General features: G+C 33.3%; 1 protein-coding gene across 1 annotated transcript; it reads left to right on the top strand.

Moving 5' to 3' along the window:
* The first annotated feature begins 942 nt into the window (after positions 1 to 942).
* LOC106700434 lies at positions 943 to 20,774 on the top strand. Its single transcript, XM_023345070.1, has 28 exons — positions 943 to 1,079; positions 3,912 to 4,184; positions 4,384 to 4,674; positions 4,997 to 5,281; positions 5,482 to 5,607; positions 6,805 to 6,831; positions 6,973 to 6,996; positions 7,156 to 7,188; positions 7,662 to 7,694; positions 9,838 to 9,894; positions 10,326 to 10,343; positions 10,465 to 10,494; positions 10,859 to 10,882; positions 12,629 to 12,685; positions 13,117 to 13,134; positions 13,256 to 13,285; positions 13,638 to 13,661; positions 15,408 to 15,464; positions 15,896 to 15,913; positions 16,036 to 16,065; positions 16,427 to 16,450; positions 17,013 to 17,066; positions 17,757 to 17,829; positions 17,938 to 18,248; positions 18,325 to 18,503; positions 18,580 to 18,752; positions 18,827 to 19,041; positions 19,523 to 20,774. Exons 1-28 carry the CDS (start codon positions 1,025 to 1,027, stop codon positions 19,765 to 19,767), a joined length of 2,784 nt encoding a protein of 927 aa, XP_023200838.1. The 5' UTR covers positions 943 to 1,024; the 3' UTR covers positions 19,768 to 20,774.

The following is a 20,774-nucleotide window of genomic DNA, read 5'->3' on the forward strand; positions in this document are numbered from 1 at the left end:
CAATGTGTCCTAGATTGAGAGCGATTCTGTCAGCTGCTGAGAACGTCTGAACTGAACTGAAATGGAGAGATGACAGAAGTCCTCATCTTAGAGAGGAAGTGTGTTTGACCTTGTTGCTAGGTATGACATAATCTTTTGGCTCCTCTTCTATTTTATTTACTGCCACCATCTGGTAAGAAGTGTGTATTAAATATCATCTTCCCAAAAAATCTTGTCATACAAAGTAGTCTGTCTAAAAAATAGAATATAGCCTGGTAACTTTTACTTTTTGAGACTTAAATAAATCAATACAGTCTACTTTGGCAGTGATTGGTTGCTGCACAAAACAAAGTAAGAGACAAAAAACCAATACACCCCAGTAATCAGTTGATAAAAAAATTACCAATGAGACTGGATTAAGAAAAGGGTCATGATGGGATGATGAAACTATGCAAAAATGCATCAATTGTACAGATTCAACATTTGATTTTAACTTGATTAAATATAGGCTATAATTATATTATTTAATCTAAATCTGTTTTATTTGAGTTGGATTAGCTTTTAATGTTTTTTTTTATTTTTTTGCAATTTGGCTTTTGTGTGGTCCCATCTAATTATGTTTTTATGATTATTTGTTTAAGTAATCTCTATATGAAAAAAAACATAATTTTTTATGCTACAGTTTGGATGGATTATTGTTGTTTGTAAAATATGTTTTAACACAAAACCTTGGAGTCTTAAAAATATATATATTATTTATGACAATAAATATTTAAATTATTAATGAAATATATTTATTTGTTTCATAATTTTATTTTCCGTGGCAGATGTGAAAGTGCTTGGAAAGTGTGTGTCTTAAAAAGGAAATCAGAAGTTCTCTAAATTATGACAGAAAGCCACATTAGCAAATGATTAACAGGAACAGACCATAAAACACAGAGAACATTCTAACAAATCAGATTTTGTAGCAGACAAGGAAAGGAGCGCCGTCGAACAGCCGAACATAAGGGCTTCTCCACAGAGCCGAACCTACTTTGGGTTCAGAATGTCACTTCTAGCTGTTTTAGTCCTTTTGGGGACTGGAATGGCAGTAAACAGCGGTAAGTTAGAGGGGGGTTTTCTGTTTTGTTTTTTTGTGATGATTTTAAGTTTATTTTTAAAAGTGAAAGCAAAATTGTGACATTTGTCTTAGTAACTGATTTTATGTACTATTCCACTTCTAAGAATGGTTGTTAAGATTTACCAATGTAGATTTAGTTAATAAAATAGAAACCTGATACAGTGGAGAAAGGTGGAGAATCTCAGGTAACTAAGAAATTCACCTAAATTCCACCTTTTGTGCTTGTTAAATACAGAAGTGTTAAGAATGCTGATAGTGGGTGATTAATGAAACAAATCTAGAATTTCTAAAAAGGTGAAAACCTAAAAGAAAAGTCATTGAGCTCTCACCTTTGATTGGCTCAGATTGTAGTAGATTGAGTGGTAAACAAGGGTGCAAAGTACAGACTGTCAAAATGTGATAGCCCTCATAAAGTTATTGTGGCTTTGGCATATTGTTTCTATATTTCATGTCCTTGTCTTTTATGAAAAAGCCCACATCCCTCCATTATGGAGTCCTGTGCAATATAAAGGGTATTTTACTTCCCAACAAGTTAGATAACACAACAAAGGTTGAGGGGAGAACACAAATACTAAATGATGTTTGTCAGTTGTGACAGTGTGACGCTCATATAGTTGCAATAACCTAGAATAAATATGATAAGACGTTATAAGTGACCTTTGTTACTCTTGTCCTCCAGTCTCCTGTTTTTTATTGTCTCAAGCAGGAAGATAAGTTTAATAAATCTGTAAGGTGTGTCCAAATACCAAATCAAAAGTACATCACATTGAAAATTTCCTTAAACCAGTATCATAGGATCTGACCTTAGAAAGTTTATTTAAGTTGATTTCAAGCTGTAGAGTGGACAAGTTTTCTGCCAAAGTGAGATCTCTTGAAGTTTAAAGATCTCAGTCTTTTTGGTATCTCTCGCCCTTTTCTTACTAAGTAAGGTGGCTCTATTGTGTAACTCATACAAAGGTTCAGAGGACAAATTAACTTTATACAGTATTTGAAATTCTTCTAGGTTTATTTATTTTCTTAAGAAAAGATTTCCCCCATGTCACCAGGGCTCCATTTCAGAAAGCAGGGTTAACAAGCCTTGATAAGAAGGTTCAAAAATCAGTCAATAATTTGTGTGATTTGTTTTCTGTCGCTCTAAATAATCAATCTATTTCCAGTGATTGTGTATTTGACCTCTGTTTTGACCAGTTTACAATTATGAAGCAGCCATGAAATGGTCTACCTACCTGTGACAGAATGTGGTAAACAAGGGTGCAAAGTACAGACTGTCAAAGTTTAACAGCCCTCATAAAGTTATTGTGGCTTTGGCATATTGTTTCTATATTTCATGTCCTTGTCTTTTATGAAAAAGCCCACATCCCTCCACTATGGAGCCCTGTGCAATATAAAGGGTATTTTACTTCCCAACAAGTTAGATAACACAACAAAGGTTGAAAGGGGGAACACAAATACTAAATGATATTTTTCAGTTGAGACAGTGTGACGCTAATAAAGTTGAAATAACTTATAATATACAGTATGTGATAAGAAGTTATAAGTAACCTTTGTTACTCTTGTCTTCTAGGCTCCTGGTTTTTATTGTCTCTAGCTGGAAGATAAGTTTAATTAATCTGTAAGGTGTGTCCAAATACTAAATCGAAAGTATTTCATCACATTGAAAATTTCCTGACATTATTATCATACGATCTGACCTTAGCTGATTTAAAGCTGTAATGGCAGAGTGGACAAGTTTTCTGCCAAAATTAGATCTCTTGGTGCTTAAGGAGTTTAACATTTTTCTTTTGTCTCGCTAGATGTAAGATGGTTCTGTCTCTTAAAAGGGTCTGAGAGGCAGAAAAATGTTAAACTAGTATTTATTTCTTTTCTTTTGAAAAATATTTTTCTTTCTTGTAGAGAGAAAGAAAATATTTCCCTCTCATGGAACCAGATGTACAATACAACACCATAGGCTAAATTCAGCCTTTTCCATATTATACCCAAGATAGTTTTGACCTTTGACCAGTTGTTTGGGGGTAATTAAGCATTTTTGTGAACAATTGAAACTTTAAAAAAAAATAAACTTACATACTGCAGCTTTAATAAAAAGAAAAACAACCCTAAATAAAATACAATACACTCTTGTTCCAGAGAACTGTTTCAGTTATAAGCAGAATCTGTCACGAGGAATAGCTTTTTATTTAAGATGGACCCGTGGAAATTATCTGAAATACCCACATCAAGAGGTTAATGTTCTGACTTCAGACTTAGGGAGACACCTATTTAAAATTACTCTACTGTATGTGATGTTTTTATGAAGACAGTCTTTCTATTATCTATTACAAAGGAGATTCTGAACCAAATGGATGAACTTTTGGGAACTTTTAGATGAGATTTTTAGCTTTGTGAAAGCAAAACTATTAATTCAGAAATAGTACGAAATGTCTTGTAATTGGAAGAGAAAAGATTTTCCATTATTCTCAGTTCTCTGTTTTACTTTGGCCAGAATTAATGTGTCAGGGTGTGAGGAAATGGGTTTGAAATTGAGCTAAATTATTTAGAATTTCAATCTGTCAGAACCTAACTTGAAAGTAACAAAAAGGAAATAGCATTTTGTACAAAGACTTCATGGCTAAATATAGTCATTTAAAGATTTGCACTCTAGGTAATCACTGATATTTCATTGAATTCATGTCTTTATCCTTCTGTCACTGACAATGACAGTGCCATGAAAGGTGCCACAAAATGACTAGTTCAAAGCATAGGCGTTTCAGTTTTCACAAGCTTTTCTTTAAATTAATTCCTGTTATTTTATTTATTTATTTATGTTTTTTAGAAAAGCACTCCCTCACCTACATCTACACAGCCTTCTCCAAGCCAGTGAATCTCCCAGGGTTGCATGAGTTCACTGCTATGGGTTTACTGGACAACCGGATGATTGACTACTATGACAGTGAGAACCAAATAAAAGTTCCCAAACAGGACTGGATGAAAGAGCATCTTGAACAAGAGTACTGGGAGAAAGGCACCCAGTCCAGAAAGAGCAAGCAGCAATGGTTCAAGGTCAACATCGACATATTGATGAAACGAATGAGACAGAATGACACAGGTAAGAGCCAAGAAATTTTGGCAGAAATAAAACCATTAAAATTATAACCATTGTGAACTCTTATTGATAAATGTCCAATCTAGACATCAAGATTCTTACTACATCAGCAAGATATTATAGCTTATTTACTGTCTTTTTTTGCCTGTAAAATATTTTACTACTTCTTGTATAATTAGTGTATCCTCATGTTTTCTTACAGACACCCATATTCTTCAGTGGATGCATGGCTGTGAGGGTGAAACTCAGTCTGATGGCTCACTGAAGTTTGTCCGTGGGATGGACATGTACAACTATGATGGAAACGACTTTCTGTCCTTTGACGATGATGAACAGGTTTGGGTTGCTCCCATTCATGCAGCAGAAGAAACCAAGAGGAAGTGGGATGAGGTCCAGGTGCTGAAGGAATACACCAAGGGCTACCTGGAGAAGGAGTGCATGGAATGGATGAGCAAGTTTAGAGACTTCGGGAAAGAGCAGCTTCTAGAAGCCAGTATGTATACTGTATATTTTCTTGCCTAAATATTTTTGTTTATTTTTTTCCATATGCTCTCTCCCAACAATATGCTTATCTTAGATTTGCTTAAAAATAATTTCCTGAACAAAGTCAAACAAAACAATCAGTTGTTTTGAAAACTTTTATTCTGGTGTACTTTAAAGTGAAACTTTATTTTAAAAAAAAGGCTTTTTTATGTTTTAGGTGCCTAAATGATCTCATGAATGAAAGCATATAACTATGAAAATGTTATTGATTAAAATTTCTGCCATATATGTTGTCTATCCTACAACAAACCTTTCCATTTTTCCCTCACCAGGTCCACCTACAGTGCATTTGTTCACTCGTAAAGCCAAGTCTGAGACAAACACAATTTTGACATGTCTGGCTACGGGTTTCTTACCAAAGGACATCACTCTGTATATCAAAAGAAATGGACGTGTCCTGACTCTAGAGGACGGGTTGGTGACCACTGGAGTTCTCCCAAATAATGACAACACCTTCCAGAGAAGAGATCATGTAGAGATTTTGAAGTCTGATGTTTCCATCTACACCTGTGAAGTTAATCATCGTGCCTCTAAAATGCGTGTTGAAGAGAAATGGGGTGAGAAACTTTTAGTTTGCCATTGTTTGTTTGTATATGAAACAAATATATATATGTAAAATTGTTTTCTTCTATCAACCAATCACAATACCTATAGACATACAATCTTACTATAGATTGTATGTCTAGTAATTTGTTTATAAAATCCACAGAAGTACTAAAAGTGAACTAAAATTAATATGAAGTTTGTTTTGTTTTAGATCACATTATTGTGGAAGACAATAAGAATATGCCCATTGTCATTGGTGCTGCTGTCACTATTGTGATTGTGGTTGCAGTCATTAGTGGGATACTTATTTACCTTAAGAAGAAGACACACCGACTTGGTAAGATTTTTTTCCGCTTTATCCATTAAAGATCACTTATATACCTTTTGTTTTGTAACTGGATGTTCATTAAGATAACAGATTAACTTTTAATAAAATGTACTGAAATGACTGAAAGTTACATTTACAATTATTTAAACACCACATATACAGTGTTTCAGTTGCGCAGAAAAAATTATTTTAAGATTCTTTTTCAGGAACAGTGATCATTATTATTTTATTATGTACTTTATGAGATATCATAAGTCATACGGAGTGGCTGAACAGTCCATCATTACATAGACTAATTTCCATTTTTCAAGTAGCTTTTAGTTTATACTGAGCTTTTTGATCCATTGAACTTCACCTCCATCAAAAAGTTGTTGTGCATAATGCATAAGGTTTAACAAGAAATCAAGAATTCATTTCTGGTTTCACAAGGAAAACTCTGGAAGCCAGCCGGTTATATTCATACATTAAATTTTATGAGTTATATGCAGGGATAATGTAGTTGTTGCTGCATAGTATATTGATTTCATATTCAGCTACTAGCAGGGCACATGATCAGTTGATGAGGTTGGTTAGATTCGCTTTAAGATAATTTTCATGGAAAAGTCAGTTTTCCGATACAATATAAAATATGAAATTTCCTCTACATGCCCTGTGTATGCACGTATTTACAACATTAAACAATGTATTTGCATTCATAGTTCTTTCTTTATACAACCACTGGTAGTTGTTAAAGTGATTGACTCTCTGACAGAAACTCTTGTCCACTTACTGACCATTGTTCCCAGCACTTATGTTTAACGATAAATCTGGAAACAAAATATTTAATTTATGAAAATGTTTTCTTCTGAGCTCTGGCTTAACATTCATCCCCTGGATTTTCCAACCAGTGGAATGCACATACACACATTACAGAAAATCTGCATTATTATGCCATTAGTCTGTAGGCTTCAAGTCTTCTATCATGTTTAAAGGAATAATCTGTAGATTTTCATTATTATTGTTTAAAACCCTGCTAATTTAAAAAACCTATGGTCATAGAGTTGCTTTATTTTTATCTAAAAGAATATATATATTTATCTTAAAGCATTATTTAAAACCATGAACTTCCAAAGATATTTCTTATCAGGTTGTGATCATTAGGTTGGGGGATTAAATATATAAATAATTTGTTGTTAAGTGTTTTAATAAATGTTTCTGTATTAATAGATTGCCCTGAAGGCTCAACTCATTCAAGTAAGTGCTTTATTTCTTTGTGATGCATTTGTCAATCACTTTCACACTCTGTTTAAAGTACAAGTGTCATGTATACTAAAATGTTTGTTTAGTTTACTGAGCTGTTTAAGGAGATATACTAACATATATCTTTATTTTTAGGTCTAGATTCTGTGACCACCTCCAGTAAGTAACATCTCATTAATTTTCTTCACCAAAAAATGTTGGTTTTTTTTCGGTAAAAAAACTTTTTTTTCCTGAAGTGTAAACCTAAAGTGTCATACACTTAAATTAAAATAGTTTTAGTCACCATACTTGTAAATGTATGTATCTCTGTATGTGCAGGCGACAATGGTGACCTTGATAGCCAAAAGAAGGGTAAGTAGGATTTTTTTTAATTGCTTTTTTTTTATTTATTTATGTATGATTCTGCATTAGTGCAGTGTCTGTGAAAGTTGCAGAAATGGGAATGTTTTCCCAAGATATTTCTATTCAATACTATATTGACATCATTTACTCAACCAATCATAACCAACCTTTCTAATTTCTGCTAAATAAATAAAAAATCATTAAATAAATGTCAGTTGACCAGTAAGGTACATTGAAATTGAAAACGTATATTTTTTAGTGGTACATAGCAATACATTATTACCTAGCCGGCATGTTTATTTAGTTGGGAAATGATGCTAGTTTATGCTAATGACCACTGTAGATAAGCAGCAGCACCCCAGCAAGCCTTAATGAATAACTGAAAATAGACAATAGATGGATGAAAATAAAGAAAAAAACTGTTTAAAAAGATTTTCAAGCCGTTTGCTCTTCTCATACCTTATCTATGCTTCTATGTGCAGACATCACATCACCACTCTTGAACGGAGGCAAAGGTATATTTTCACTTTTTATGTATTTGAAATAATTTGTTTATATAACATCAGTTCTTCTCAGTAAAAGTAATGTAAGTGCATACTATAGGTAAAATATCAATGTGAAAAATAAAAAAAAACATTAGTTGATACAAATTTCCAGACGCTTTTGATGTAGGTTTTCCTTTGAGGATTATAAACATGTCAACTGCTTAAAAAGCTGTTCTTGTTGTTGAACAGCTTATTTTCTAGATCATTAATATTATTTGTCCTACCTATGTTGAAGTCATCAATCATTACAAACTATTTCTTTATAGTAGGCGCTGGTGGAGAGGGAGACAACTGCAGCCAAGGTTGAATAATACTTATGTCAATACAGTAAAGATTCATTTTTTGTGACACTCTTTCCAATCTGTTTCAAATATAAATCTACTTTATCTAAATATGACACGAAAAACAAATAATGCTAAAAAAACAATTTTTTTCATGCTCGAGCCATTTATCTTTTTACCTTTTCAGCATATTGTATGTGTAAACAGTGCATTTGCATCTGACTTGTAATTATAAATGCATTTTGCTTTGCATTTATGTTGTGTCAGACTTTACCAAACTCTTGCACCAACATTCTGACTGTTGTTGCATATTGATCTACAATTTTATAATAGTTAATAAAGTAAAATAAAAATGGCACAAATGGTGTCAAGAAGTCTGAAATAAATACAAGAAAGAGTCGCAGGTATGAAAAACTGGACAGCACCAGGGCCTGACATGATCCATGCCTACTGGCTAAAGAAACTCACTGCCCTCCATGAGCGACTGACAGGCCAAATGAACCAGCTGCTACAAAGTGGGACTCACCCTGAATGGTTAACTGAAGGGCGGACAATCCTAATCCAGAAGGATCCATCAAAGGGTCCAGTCCCACCCAACTACCGACCAATAACCTGCCTCTCCACAACATGGAAGCTCATGTCAGGCATGAATAGGCAGAATATGGACTGGAAACCCCAAGATCAAAGTGGGAAACACCCCCAAAGGTGGCGGAGAACGCCAGAGCTAAGATCCTGTGGGACTTCCAGATCCAGACAGACAAAATGGTAATGGCGAACCAACCAGACATTGTCGTAGTGGATAAACAACAGAGGAAAGCCGTTGTGGTAGATGTAGCAATACCAAGCGACTGCAACATCAGGAAAAAGGAGCACGAGAAACTAGAGAAATACCAGGGCCTCAGGGAGGAACTGGAGAGGGCCTGGAAGGTGAAGACCACAGTGGTGCCTGTGGTCATCGGGGCCCTCGGGGCAGTGACCCCCAAACTGGACCAATAGCTACAACAGATCCCAGGAACAACATCAGACATCTCAGTTCAAAAATGTGCAGTCCTTGGCACAGCCAAGATACTGCGCAGAACCCTCAAGCTCCCAGGCCTCTGGTAGAGGACCCGAGCTCAGAGGATAAGAACCACCCGCGGTGGGTGAGAAGGGAATTTTTTTATTTTTTATATGTTTATTGGTTCAAAGGTATATGAACACAATGTCTTTATTTGTAGATCTAGAGTCTGTGACCACCTCTGAGTCCGGCAAGTCACTGCAGCAAACTAAGTGTTAATTTTCTGTTTAATTTCACAAAATAATGTTCATTTATAAATTGTAAGTTGACTCTAAGATGTTGTAGAGTTAATTGTGTAAAAAAAAAAAAAAAAAATTTCAGCTCGGTCCCATTATATATCTATTTAATTTAGTATTTTTAAAATGCTGATTTGCCGAGGAGATTATATTGTCATCTGTGTAGATGGAGCTTGTGCATAGTGGAACATGAGCTTAAGTCCAGTCATTGACATCTGCATCAAAATTATGGAAATTTCACAGTAATGGTACCTTTGTGCAGAATAGTATATTATTGTATATTATATTTCATACTACATTTTTCACATACAGTAGTGTGACAGTGGTCTGATTTGAAAAATAAAAAAGGCCATGTTGTAAAATTATTTAACAAATTGGATCAAATAACAACTATATAATAGATGGCACAACATGAATACACCTAAAATAATACATTAAAAATGAATGTTTCTGTTAAGGTATAATGGTATATTCATTCAAAACCAGATAACAGCAGTGAGTTTTGTATTTACTGTCTATGTTTGAATCTTTGTGTGTAGATCAACCAGTCACCGATAAAAACACACCTGATGAAAATCAAAAACTCCTTAATGGTGGTAAGTTTTCTTTACCTTGTTTTCATATCCTTTTTTTTTATTCAGAAAATTCATACCATACTATTTTTTAATACATTCATACGTGGTCATTCTCTGTTAGATGGGACACATACCAGTGGTTCTTAACCAATATGTTTTCATACACATTTATCTTTTTCCTTTAAATATCTGTAATTAGGTTTAAAAACTTGGCTAAAATTTGAATGATGAATATTTTGATTCAGATTAGGAGTATGATCAAACTATGTAATCAGTAATTTCAATAAAAATATTTTTGCAAGGATTTGCCATCTATCATGGCATTTGCTTTTTATTATTTTGTATCACATTCTCTTTTCTTTACCAATATCAAATCTACATTTTCATTGTATTAGTGGATCAGTTTGTTGTTAAAAGTTTTAAAAACTGTTTTTGTTTTCTTTGCCCTAAAGATTCATCCTCCAATCCAAGTAAGTACTTTCGATCTTTGCTATGCTTTTGTCATTCACCTTAGTCCCACATTGAAAGTATAAATGTCAAGCACACTGTTTATAAGTATAAAGATATATCAACATGTGTCTTTATTTGTAGGTCTGGATTCTGCGATCACCTCTGCTTCCAGTATGTTACACCCCTTCATTTTCTAAACTTTCAGAAATGTTCTGTCTTCAGTTTCAAGCTTGAGTGTGTAAAATGGCAGGTTGTGGATGTGAAATGCCTGATGAAAAATTGTGGACCTGAGTACTTGTTCACTTAGATAGGTTTAAATATGGATCAGGAAACATAAAATAGTTTATTAAAATGCAAAAGTTAATGAAAAGTTATCCTTCTTATGTCTGTAATTAGGTTTGACAAAAAATTACAGTCTACGTATTTTCATGTGTATTAAATGTATTATGAAACTGATTATTCACTAATTTTAGTGAAAGGAATATTTTTTTTTACAAGATTTGCCTCTATAACATTGTTTTTTTTTTACTAATAGGTTTCACAGACTCCTCTGGAACAGGTATGTTACATGTATTGATTTTCTAAGCTCAAAAATGTTTTGTCTGCTCTTATAAGTCCTAAAGTGTAAACCTTAAAGTCTGAAAAAATTTTATGCTTTTTAACTTGACAGATGTTCATTTTTTTCATTAGCCCTGCTCTATTTAGTCTTGAATGCTAAAACCAATCTCGGTTGGGTCTAACTAAATATTCTAGTAGAGTCCATTGCAGGATAGACATCTACCTCATTCATCACATAGCATCATGCTAGAAACAGAAGCTCGTAGTTAGATGAGATAGTAAGGGCAAATATGCCTAATTTTCTTAAAAGTGTTGATCAGAGTTAGCCAAATGAAAATGTTCATTAGTATGTTTTAAATAAAAAGAGGACCTTATGAGAAGTATGACAAAGAAAAAAAAAATACCACAGTTTTACCTTTATGTCTTTTGTGTATTTGTGGGCGCAGACAAAAGCTCTGGCAAACAAACAATATCTTTCAAAATAATTTTTCATGAGGCAAAGATACAAATGCACAGATTATAGCACATAAATACTGTTGTTTGTAATTAATATTTATTTGTAGATGGAAATTCCAGAGATCCAAAGCCAGCAAATGAAATTAATCTGCTGCAACAAAGGAAGTGTTATTTTCTGTTTAATTTCACAAAATAATGTTTATTTATAAACTGTAAGTTGACTCTAAGATGTTGTAGAGTTAATTGTGTAAAAAAAAATCAATTTCAGTTCGTTCCCATTATGTATCTATTTAATATAGTATTTTTAAAATGCTGATTTGTCTTAAATATGTCAAAATTAGGAATCACGCAAATTGTTTAAAATATGCATTATAAATACAAGTAATTTTTCAAGGTATTGAATTAAAATTAACTGCCGCCTCATTCGACTCAGCACTTCTCTCTTCGCAGCGGAGGTTGGAGGTTGGATGGTTCAGCCTCCAACCTCCACTGATTGGAGGTGGAGGTTGAACTACCTCCAACCTCCAATTTCACCTCCACCTCCAATTCTCCAATTTTCCGGAGATTTTCCTGGAGCAGGAAATTTCCTGCTCAATTTCCTGGAGCAGGAAATTGCTCCAGGAAATTGCTAACAGGAGCAATTTCCTGTTAGCTTCTTATTGTCAAACTGGCATATTACATACGTCTTGGGCAAATGTTAGCAATTGGGTAAAATTTAATACTTCAACACAGTCCACGCCTCCAGGAAGCAATTGTTTCTCAACAGCTGAGAGCCCAGATTTTTACTAGACAAATTAGTTTTTTACTTAAAGGTCAAACCAAAGTTTTTATTTAGTTTAAGTGACTAAATTTTACTAAATATTAGTCAGGTAAAATGTGCTTCAGCATGCCGAGGAGATTATATTGTCATCTGTGTAGATGGAGCTTGTGCATAGTGGAACATGAGCTTAAGTCCAGTCATTGACATCTGCATCAAAATTATGGAAATTTCACAGTAATGGTACCTTTGTGCAGAATAGTATATTATTGTATATTATATTTCATACTACATTTTTCACATACAGTAGTGTGACAGTGGTCTGATTTGAAAAATAAAAAAGGCCATGTTGTAAAATTATTTAACAAATTGGATCAAATAACAACTATATAACAGATGGCACAACATGAATACACCTAAAATAATACAATAAAAATGAATGTTTCTGTTAAGGTATAATGGTATATTCATTCTAAACCAGATAACAGCAGTGAGTTTTGTATTTACTGTCTCTGCTTGAATCTTTGTGTGTAGATCAACCAGTCACCGATAAAAACACACCTGATGAAAATCAAAAACTCCTTAATGGTGGTAAGTTTTCTTTACCTTGTTTTCATATCCTTTTTTTTTATTCAGAAAATTCATACCATACTATTTTTTAATACATTCATACATGGTCATTCTCTGTTAGATGGGACACATACCAGTGGTTCTTAACCAATATGTTTTCATACACAGTTATCTTTTTCCTTTAAATATCTGTAATTAGGTTTAAAAACTTGGCTAAAATTTGAATGATGAATATTTTGATTCAGATTAGGAGTATGATCAAACTATGTAATCAGTAATTTCAATAAAAATATTTTTGCAAGGATTTGCCATTTATCATGGCATTTGCTTTTTATTATTTTGTATCACATTCTCTTTTCTTTACCAATATCAAATCTACATTTTCATTGTATTAGTGGATCAGTTTGTTGTTAAAAGTTTTAAAAACTGTTTTTGTTTTCTTTGCCCTAAAGATTCATCCTCCAATCCAAGTAAGTACTTTAGATCTTTGCTATGCTTTTGTCATTCACCTTAGTCCCACATTGAAAGTATAAATGTCAAGCACACTGTTTATAAGTATAAAGATATATCAACATGTGTCTTTATTTGTAGGTCTGGATTCTGCGATCACATCTGCTTCCAGTATGTTACACCCCTTCATTTTCTAAACTTTCAGAAATGTTCTGTCTTCAGTTTCAAGCTTGAGTGTGTAAAATGGCAGGTTGTGGATGTGAAATGCCTGATGAAAAATTGTGGACCTGAGTACTTGTTCACTTAGATAGGTTTAAATATGGATCAGGAAACATAAAATAGTTTATCAAAATTAAAAGTTATCCTTCTTATGTCTGTAATTAGGTTTGACAAAAAATTACAGTCTACGTATTTTCATGTGTATTAAATGTATTATGAAACTGATTATTCACTAATTTTAGTGAAAGGAATATTTTTTTTTACAAGATTTGCCTCTATAACATTGTTTTTTTTTTACTAATAGGTTTCACAGACTCCTCTGGAACAGGTATGTTACATGTATTGATTTTCTAAGCTCAAAAATGTTTTGTCTGCTCTTATAAGTCCTAAAGTGTAAACCTTAAAGTCTGAAAAAATTTTATGCTTTTTAACTTGACAGATGTTCATTTTTTTCATTAGCCCTGCTCTATTTAGTCTTGAATGCTAAAACCAATCTCGGTTGGGTCTAACTAAATATTCTAGTAGAGTCCATTGCAGGATAGACATCTACCTCATTCATCACATAGCATCATGCTAGAAACAGAAGCTCGTAGTTAGATGAGATAGTAAGGGCAAATATGCCTAATTTTCTTAAAAGTGTTGATCAGAGTTAGCCAAATGAAAATGTTCATTAGTATGTTTTAAATAAAAAGAGGACCTTATGAGAAGTATGACAAAGAAAAAAAAAATACCACAGTTTTACCTTTATGTCTTTTGTGTATTTGTGGGCGCAGACAAAAGCTCTGGCAAACAAACAATATCTTTCAAAATAATTTTTCATGAGGCAAAGATACAAATGCACAGATTATAGCACATAAATACTGTTGTTTGTAATTAATATTTATTTGTAGATGGAAATTCCAGAGATCCAAAGCCAGCAAATGAAATTAATCTGCTGCAACAAAGGAAGTGTTATTTTCTGTTTAATTTCACAAAATAATGTTTATTTATAAACTGTAAGTTGACTCTAAGATGTTGTAGAGTTAATTGTGTAAAAAAAAATCAATTTCAGTTCGTTCCCATTATGTATCTATTTAATATAGTATTTTTAAAATGCTGATTTGTCTTAAATATGTCAAAATTAGGAATCACGCAAATTGTTTAAAATATGCATTATAAATACAAGTAATTTTTCAAGGTATTGAATTAAAATTAACTGCCGCCTCATTCGACTCAGCACTTCTCTCTTCGCAGCGGAGGTTGGAGGTTGGATGGTTCAGCCTCCAACCTCCACTGATTGGAGGTGGAGGTTGAACTACCTCCAACCTCCAATTTCACCTCCACCTCCAATTCTCCAATTTTCCGGAGATTTTCCTGGAGCAGGAAATTTCCTGCTCAATTTCCTGGAGCAGGAAATTGCTCCAGGAAATTGCTAACAGGAGCAATTTCCTGTTAGCTTCTTATTGTCAAACTGGCATATTACATACGTCTTGGGCAAATGTTAGCAATTGGGTAAAATTTAATACTTCAACACAGTCCACGCCTCCAGGAAGCAATTGTTTCTCAACAGCTGAGAGCCCAGATTTTTACTAGACAAATTAGTTTTTTACTTAAAGGTCAAACCAAAGTTTTTATTTAGTTTAAGTGACTAAATTTTACTAAATATTAGTCAGGTAAAATGTGCTTCAGCATGCCGAGGAGATTATATTGTCATCTGTGTAGATGGAGCTTGTGCATAGTGGAACATGAGCTTAAGTCCAGTCATTGACATCTGCATCAAAATTATGGAAATTTCACAGTAATGGTACCTTTGTGCAGAATAGTATATTATTGTATATTATATTTCATACTAAATTTTTCACATACAGTAGTGTGACAGTGGTCTGATTTGAAAAATAAAAAAGGCCATGTTGTAAAATTATTTAACAAATTGGATCAAATAACAACTATATAACAGATGGCACAACATGAATACACCTAAAATAATACAATAAAAATGAATGTTTCTGTTAAGGTATAATGGTATATTCATTCTAAACCAGATAACAGCAGTGAGTTTTGTATTTACTGTCTCTGCTTGAATCTTTGTGTGTAGATCAACCAGTCACCGATAAAAACACACCTGATGAAAATCAAAAACTCCTTAATGGTGGTAAGTTTTCTTTACCTTGTTTTCATATCCTTTTTTTTTATTCAGAAAATTCATACCATACTATTTTTTAATACATTCATACATGGTCATTCTCTGTTAGATGGGACACATACCAGTGGTTCTTAACCAATATGTTTTCATACACAGTTATCTTTTTCCTTTAAATATCTGTAATTAGGTTTAAAAACTTGGCTAAAATTTGAATGATGAATATTTTGATTCAGATTAGGAGTATGATCAAACTATGTAATCAGTAATTTCAATAAAAATATTTTTGCAAGGATTTGCCATCTATCATGGCATTTGCTTTTTATTATTTTGTATCACATTCTCTTTTCTTTACCAATATCAAATCTACATTTTCATTGTATTAGTGGATCAGTTTGTTGTTAAAAGTTTTAAAAACTGTTTTTGTTTTCTTTGCCCTAAAGATTCATCCTCCAATCCAAGTAAGTACTTTCGATCTTTTGCTATGTTTTTGTCATTCACCTTAGTCTCACATTGAAAGTATAAATGTCAAGCACACTGTTTATAAGTATAAAGATATATCAACATGTGTCTTTATTTATAGGTCTGGATTCTGCGATCACCTCTGCTTCCAGTATGTTACACCCCTTCATTTTCTAAACTTCAGAAATGTTCTGTCTTCAGTTTCAAGCTTGAGTGTGTAAAATGGCAGGTTGTGGATATGAATGCCTGATGAAAAATTGTGGACCTGAGTACTTGTTCACTTAGATAGGTTTAAATATGGATCAGGAAACATAAAATAGTTTATTAAAATGCAAAAGTTAATGAAAAGTTATCCTTCTTATGTCTGTAATTAGGTTTGACAAAAAATTACAGTCTACGTATTTTCATGTGTATTAAATGTATTATGAAACTGATTATTCACTAATTTTAGTGAAAGGAATATTTTTTTTTACAAGATTTGCCTCTATAACATTGGTATTTTTTACTAATAGGTTTCACAGACTCCTCTGGAACAGGTATGTTACATGTATTGATTTTCTAAGCTCAAAAATGTTTTGTCTGCTCTTATAAGTCCTAAAGTGTAAACCTTAAAGTCTGAAAAAATTTTATGCTTTTTAACTTGACAGATGTTCATTTTTTTCATTAGCCCTGCTCTATTTAGTCTTGAATGCTAAAACCAATCTCGGTTGGGTCTAACTAAATATTCTAGTAGAGTCCATTGCAGGATAGACATCTACCTCATTCATCACATAGCATCATGCTAGAAACAGAAGCTCGTAGTTAGATGAGATAGTAAGGGCAAATATGCCTAATTTTCTTAAAAGTGTTGATCAGAGTTAGCCAAATGAAAATGTTCATTAGTATGTTTTAAATAAAAAGAGGACCTTATGAGAAGTATGACAAAGAAAAAAAAAATACCACAGTTTTACCTTTATGTCTTTTGTGTATTTGTGGGCGCAGACAAAAGCTCTGGCAAACAAACAATATCTTTCAAAATATTTTTTTATGAGGCAAAGATACAAATACACAGATGCTAGCACATAAATACTGTTGTTTGTAATTAATATTTATTTGTAGATGGAAATTCCAGAGATCCAAAGCCAGCAAATGAAATTAATCTGCTGCAGCAAAGTGAGTGTTATTTTCTGCTTAATTTCACAAAATAATGTTTATTTATAAACTGTAAGTTGACTCTAAGATGTTGTAGAGTTAATTGTGTAAAAAAAATCAATTTCAGTTCGTTCCCATTATGTATCTATTTAATTTAGTATTTTCAAAATGCTGATTTGTCTTAAATATGTCAAAATTAGGAATCACGCAAATTGTTTAAAATATGCATTATAAATACAAGTAATTTTTCAAGGTATTGAATTAAAATTAACTGCCGCCTCGTTCAACTCAGCACTTCTCTCTTCACAGTGGAGGTTTGAGGTTGGATGGTTCAACCTCCATCTCCAGTGATTGGAGGTGGAGGTTGAACTACCTCCATCCTCCAATTTCACCTCCAATCCTCCAATTTTCCAGAGATTTTCTTGGAGCAGGAAATTTCCTGCTCAATTTCCTGGAGCAGGAAATTGCTCCAGGAAATTGCTAACAGGAGCAATTTCCTGTTAGCTTCTTATTGTCAAACTGGCATATTACATACGTCTTGGGCAAATGTTAGCAATTGAGTAAAATTTAATACCTCAACACAGTCCACGCCTCCAGGAAGCAATTGTTTCTCAACAGTATAGTATAAGTATTTTCATGTGTATTAAATGTATTATGAAACTGATAATTCACTAATTTTAGTGAAAGGAATCTTTCTTTCTTTTTTACAAGATTTGCCTCCGTCTTCTCCATTTACTGGGCCACCTGCGTCTCCACAACATCCACCAGAGTTGCCTTTGGATGAGTGAGTCAAAATTGCATATTCTGGCAGTGTCTTATGAAATTAATTTTGACAGTTGCAAACCATTATTTACTCCAACAATAAACAATAAAATTTATTTTCTTCTTACAGAACAAATCTTCAGGCTATATTAGCAAAACTATACAGCAAGGTTGATATGACTTTCTCTCCTACAAGCAACCAAATAAATGTGTGCAGAGACAGGATTTTAGAATGGAGCCTGCATGCCTTCAGAAGACGCCGTTTTGATCCAGCAGCAAAACTGAATGTTATTTTTGTGGATGAAGAGGACAATGCTGAAGGGGCAGTTTATGAAGGTGGTCCCACACGGGAGTATCTAAGACTGTTAATGAGGGCCATTCATCAATCTAATGTCTTTGAGGGGCATGAGAATAACCGCCATCTAGCTTTGGACACTAGTGGTCAGTATTCTTTCCTTTTTTTTTCTTCCCAATTCTTAAGGATGGAAAATTGTCAACTAACATTTTTTTTCTTTAGGGCTGGAGTCAAAAATGTACAACTGTATTGGAAAAATGATATCAGTCTGTTTGGTGCATGGAGGCATTGGACCACATTTCTTCTCTCAAAGGCTGTATGACCAGATTTGTGGCACATTGTCTCAACCTACCCTGGTTGAGGAAGTTGTTAACCATTCATTCAGACAGCAGTTGATCAAAGTTAGTAGCAATTTTAAGAATTTTGTTTATTGATCATAAGCTTAAATTCAGTTTCACATCTTTTTTTTCTTTTTAGATTCAGGATACAAACACAATCGTGGAGGCAAACGAAGCCATTATGCAGGCAGCAGATACCCTGAGCACTGTGGGAACATTAAGGCGTGTAACTACTCTGGAAGAGAGGGACTCCCTTGTGCAATCTGCTGCAGACTACTTTGTAAATGGTCGAGTGTGCACTGCATTGCAACAGTAAGCAAGATCCTAATTTTTTCTATTAGAAATCTTGTATTCTAAAAGTAAGACCATATTCTCATTTCTTAAAGGTTTATGGAAGGTTTGAAGACTCTTAATGTGCTAGACGAGATTCAGAAAAACCCTGCAGTCTTTCATGAATTGTTTGTCTGTGAGGAGAAACCACTCTCGGCACGGGACCTGAACACACTTTTCCAAGTGTGTTTTTCTGTGCAAGGCAGCAATAAAAGGAGGATAGAAAATCAAACCATATGCTACTGGAGAGACTGGTTGGTGGATATTGAAGGTACAATTATTGTGATACTGTAAACACAATCTGTATCAATTACATTTTATGACCTATTTATCACCACTGTCCAAAAAGAAGTAATCATAGTTTGAGTACAGAGGCAGACTTTTTAAATGATTAATGACAGGACCAAAAACAGTTAAATTACTAGAAAAATCTATTTCCTGGAAAGTCTTTTTATTAAGCTGCCATAGAAATTGTCTGTCATTTACCAGTGAATATATATATATTGGGTAATTTGTTGCATAAATGCATACTTTTACATACTATTTACATTGATCATGCTTAGTCATTTTTCATCTTCAAAATGTTTATTGATTTATATTTACTAACAAGAAATGCATTGTCACCACCAATATAACAAGATTGAGGAGGAACAAGGACAGATATTTAACACATTTTCTTCCATGTCTTTAAGAGTACGTACACACTGGATACCTTATAACAAAGGTCATAATTTCAACATTTTGTCTTTCAGAAGAAGAATGCAGTCCCATTACCCTTAAAATGATACTGGAGTTCGCTTCCGGAGCATCCACAGTACCTCCACTGGGCTTTCCCCATCGTCCAAAAATTGAATTCCTCCATGAGGCTAACAGAGTCTTCCCAGAAGCAAATACTTGCCTTGTAGTACTCCGCCTTCCTGTACACCCAGACTATGAGTCTTTCACAAAGCACATGACAGACGGGGTGCTGCAGGCACCTACTTTTGGTGTTGCATAATCAGCTAAGTGTAATAAACAGTTCTTTTAAAAAAGAGTTGGAACGTTTTGAAAAGTTAAGTGTTTTAAAGCAAGTTATAGTAAGGGTAATGTAATGGCCAAACTTGGAAAATATTGAAATGTAATGTAATTGCTTCTTCTTTTTTTTCTTGCAAAGAATAGATGTCTTATTAACCACTTTTTGGTTTCATAATTTAAAGGTGGATGTTTGAGCCACACTGCAAAAACAAAAGGTCTTATCAAGTATTTTTGGACTACTTTCTAGTGCAAATTTCTTAGTACACTAGAGATAAAACTAATATACATGTAACTTTTCATCAAGATATGAGCTTGTTTTAAGTCTAATTATTTAGCATTGTTTAAAAAATAGTCACATTGGCATATTAATTTCACTTATAACTGGACATCTTTCCCTTGCTATAAGTGAAGTAATCTGACAATGTAATAAGTCCTTCTTCATCAATATTAAGGAAAAAATGACTTAAAACAAGCTCATATCTTGATGAAAAGTTACTTATATCTTACTTGTGTCTTATTTGAAGTGTAGAAAGAGTTTTGCACTGGAAAATCTTTGGTAAGATTTTTTTGTTGTTTTTTCTGTGTAAATGGGCATTGTAGTTTAATCTTTTGTAATGATTGTTCTAGTTCATGTAATGCTCATTTGGATTAAAAACAAAATCCAATTCTAAAGATGCTCAAAGGCTCCAAAATATACATTTGAAAAGGGGGTTGGGATATACTAGTCATTTCTACATGAACATTTCCAAAAGTAGAATTTTTATTGTTCTTTCCCTCTCCAGAATGTGTAATTAATTTGTCATGTCTTTAAACACCTGAACATTTTATAATTAAATTTGTAAGGTTACTTACTCATATCAGTTCTGAGTTTTATTTGTAGTAATTGTATCTTTATAACAATGCATTTGATCAAATGTTCTTGATGTTTGTCACTCCTCAAACATAGTGACATGTACTTAAATCAATAAAGCATTTGCTATTTCTGCACAA

Source organism: Xiphophorus maculatus, chromosome 13, assembly GCF_002775205.1.
Source record: "Xiphophorus maculatus strain JP 163 A chromosome 13, X_maculatus-5.0-male, whole genome shotgun sequence".
NCBI classification, from domain to species: Eukaryota; Metazoa; Chordata; class Actinopteri; order Cyprinodontiformes; family Poeciliidae; genus Xiphophorus; species Xiphophorus maculatus.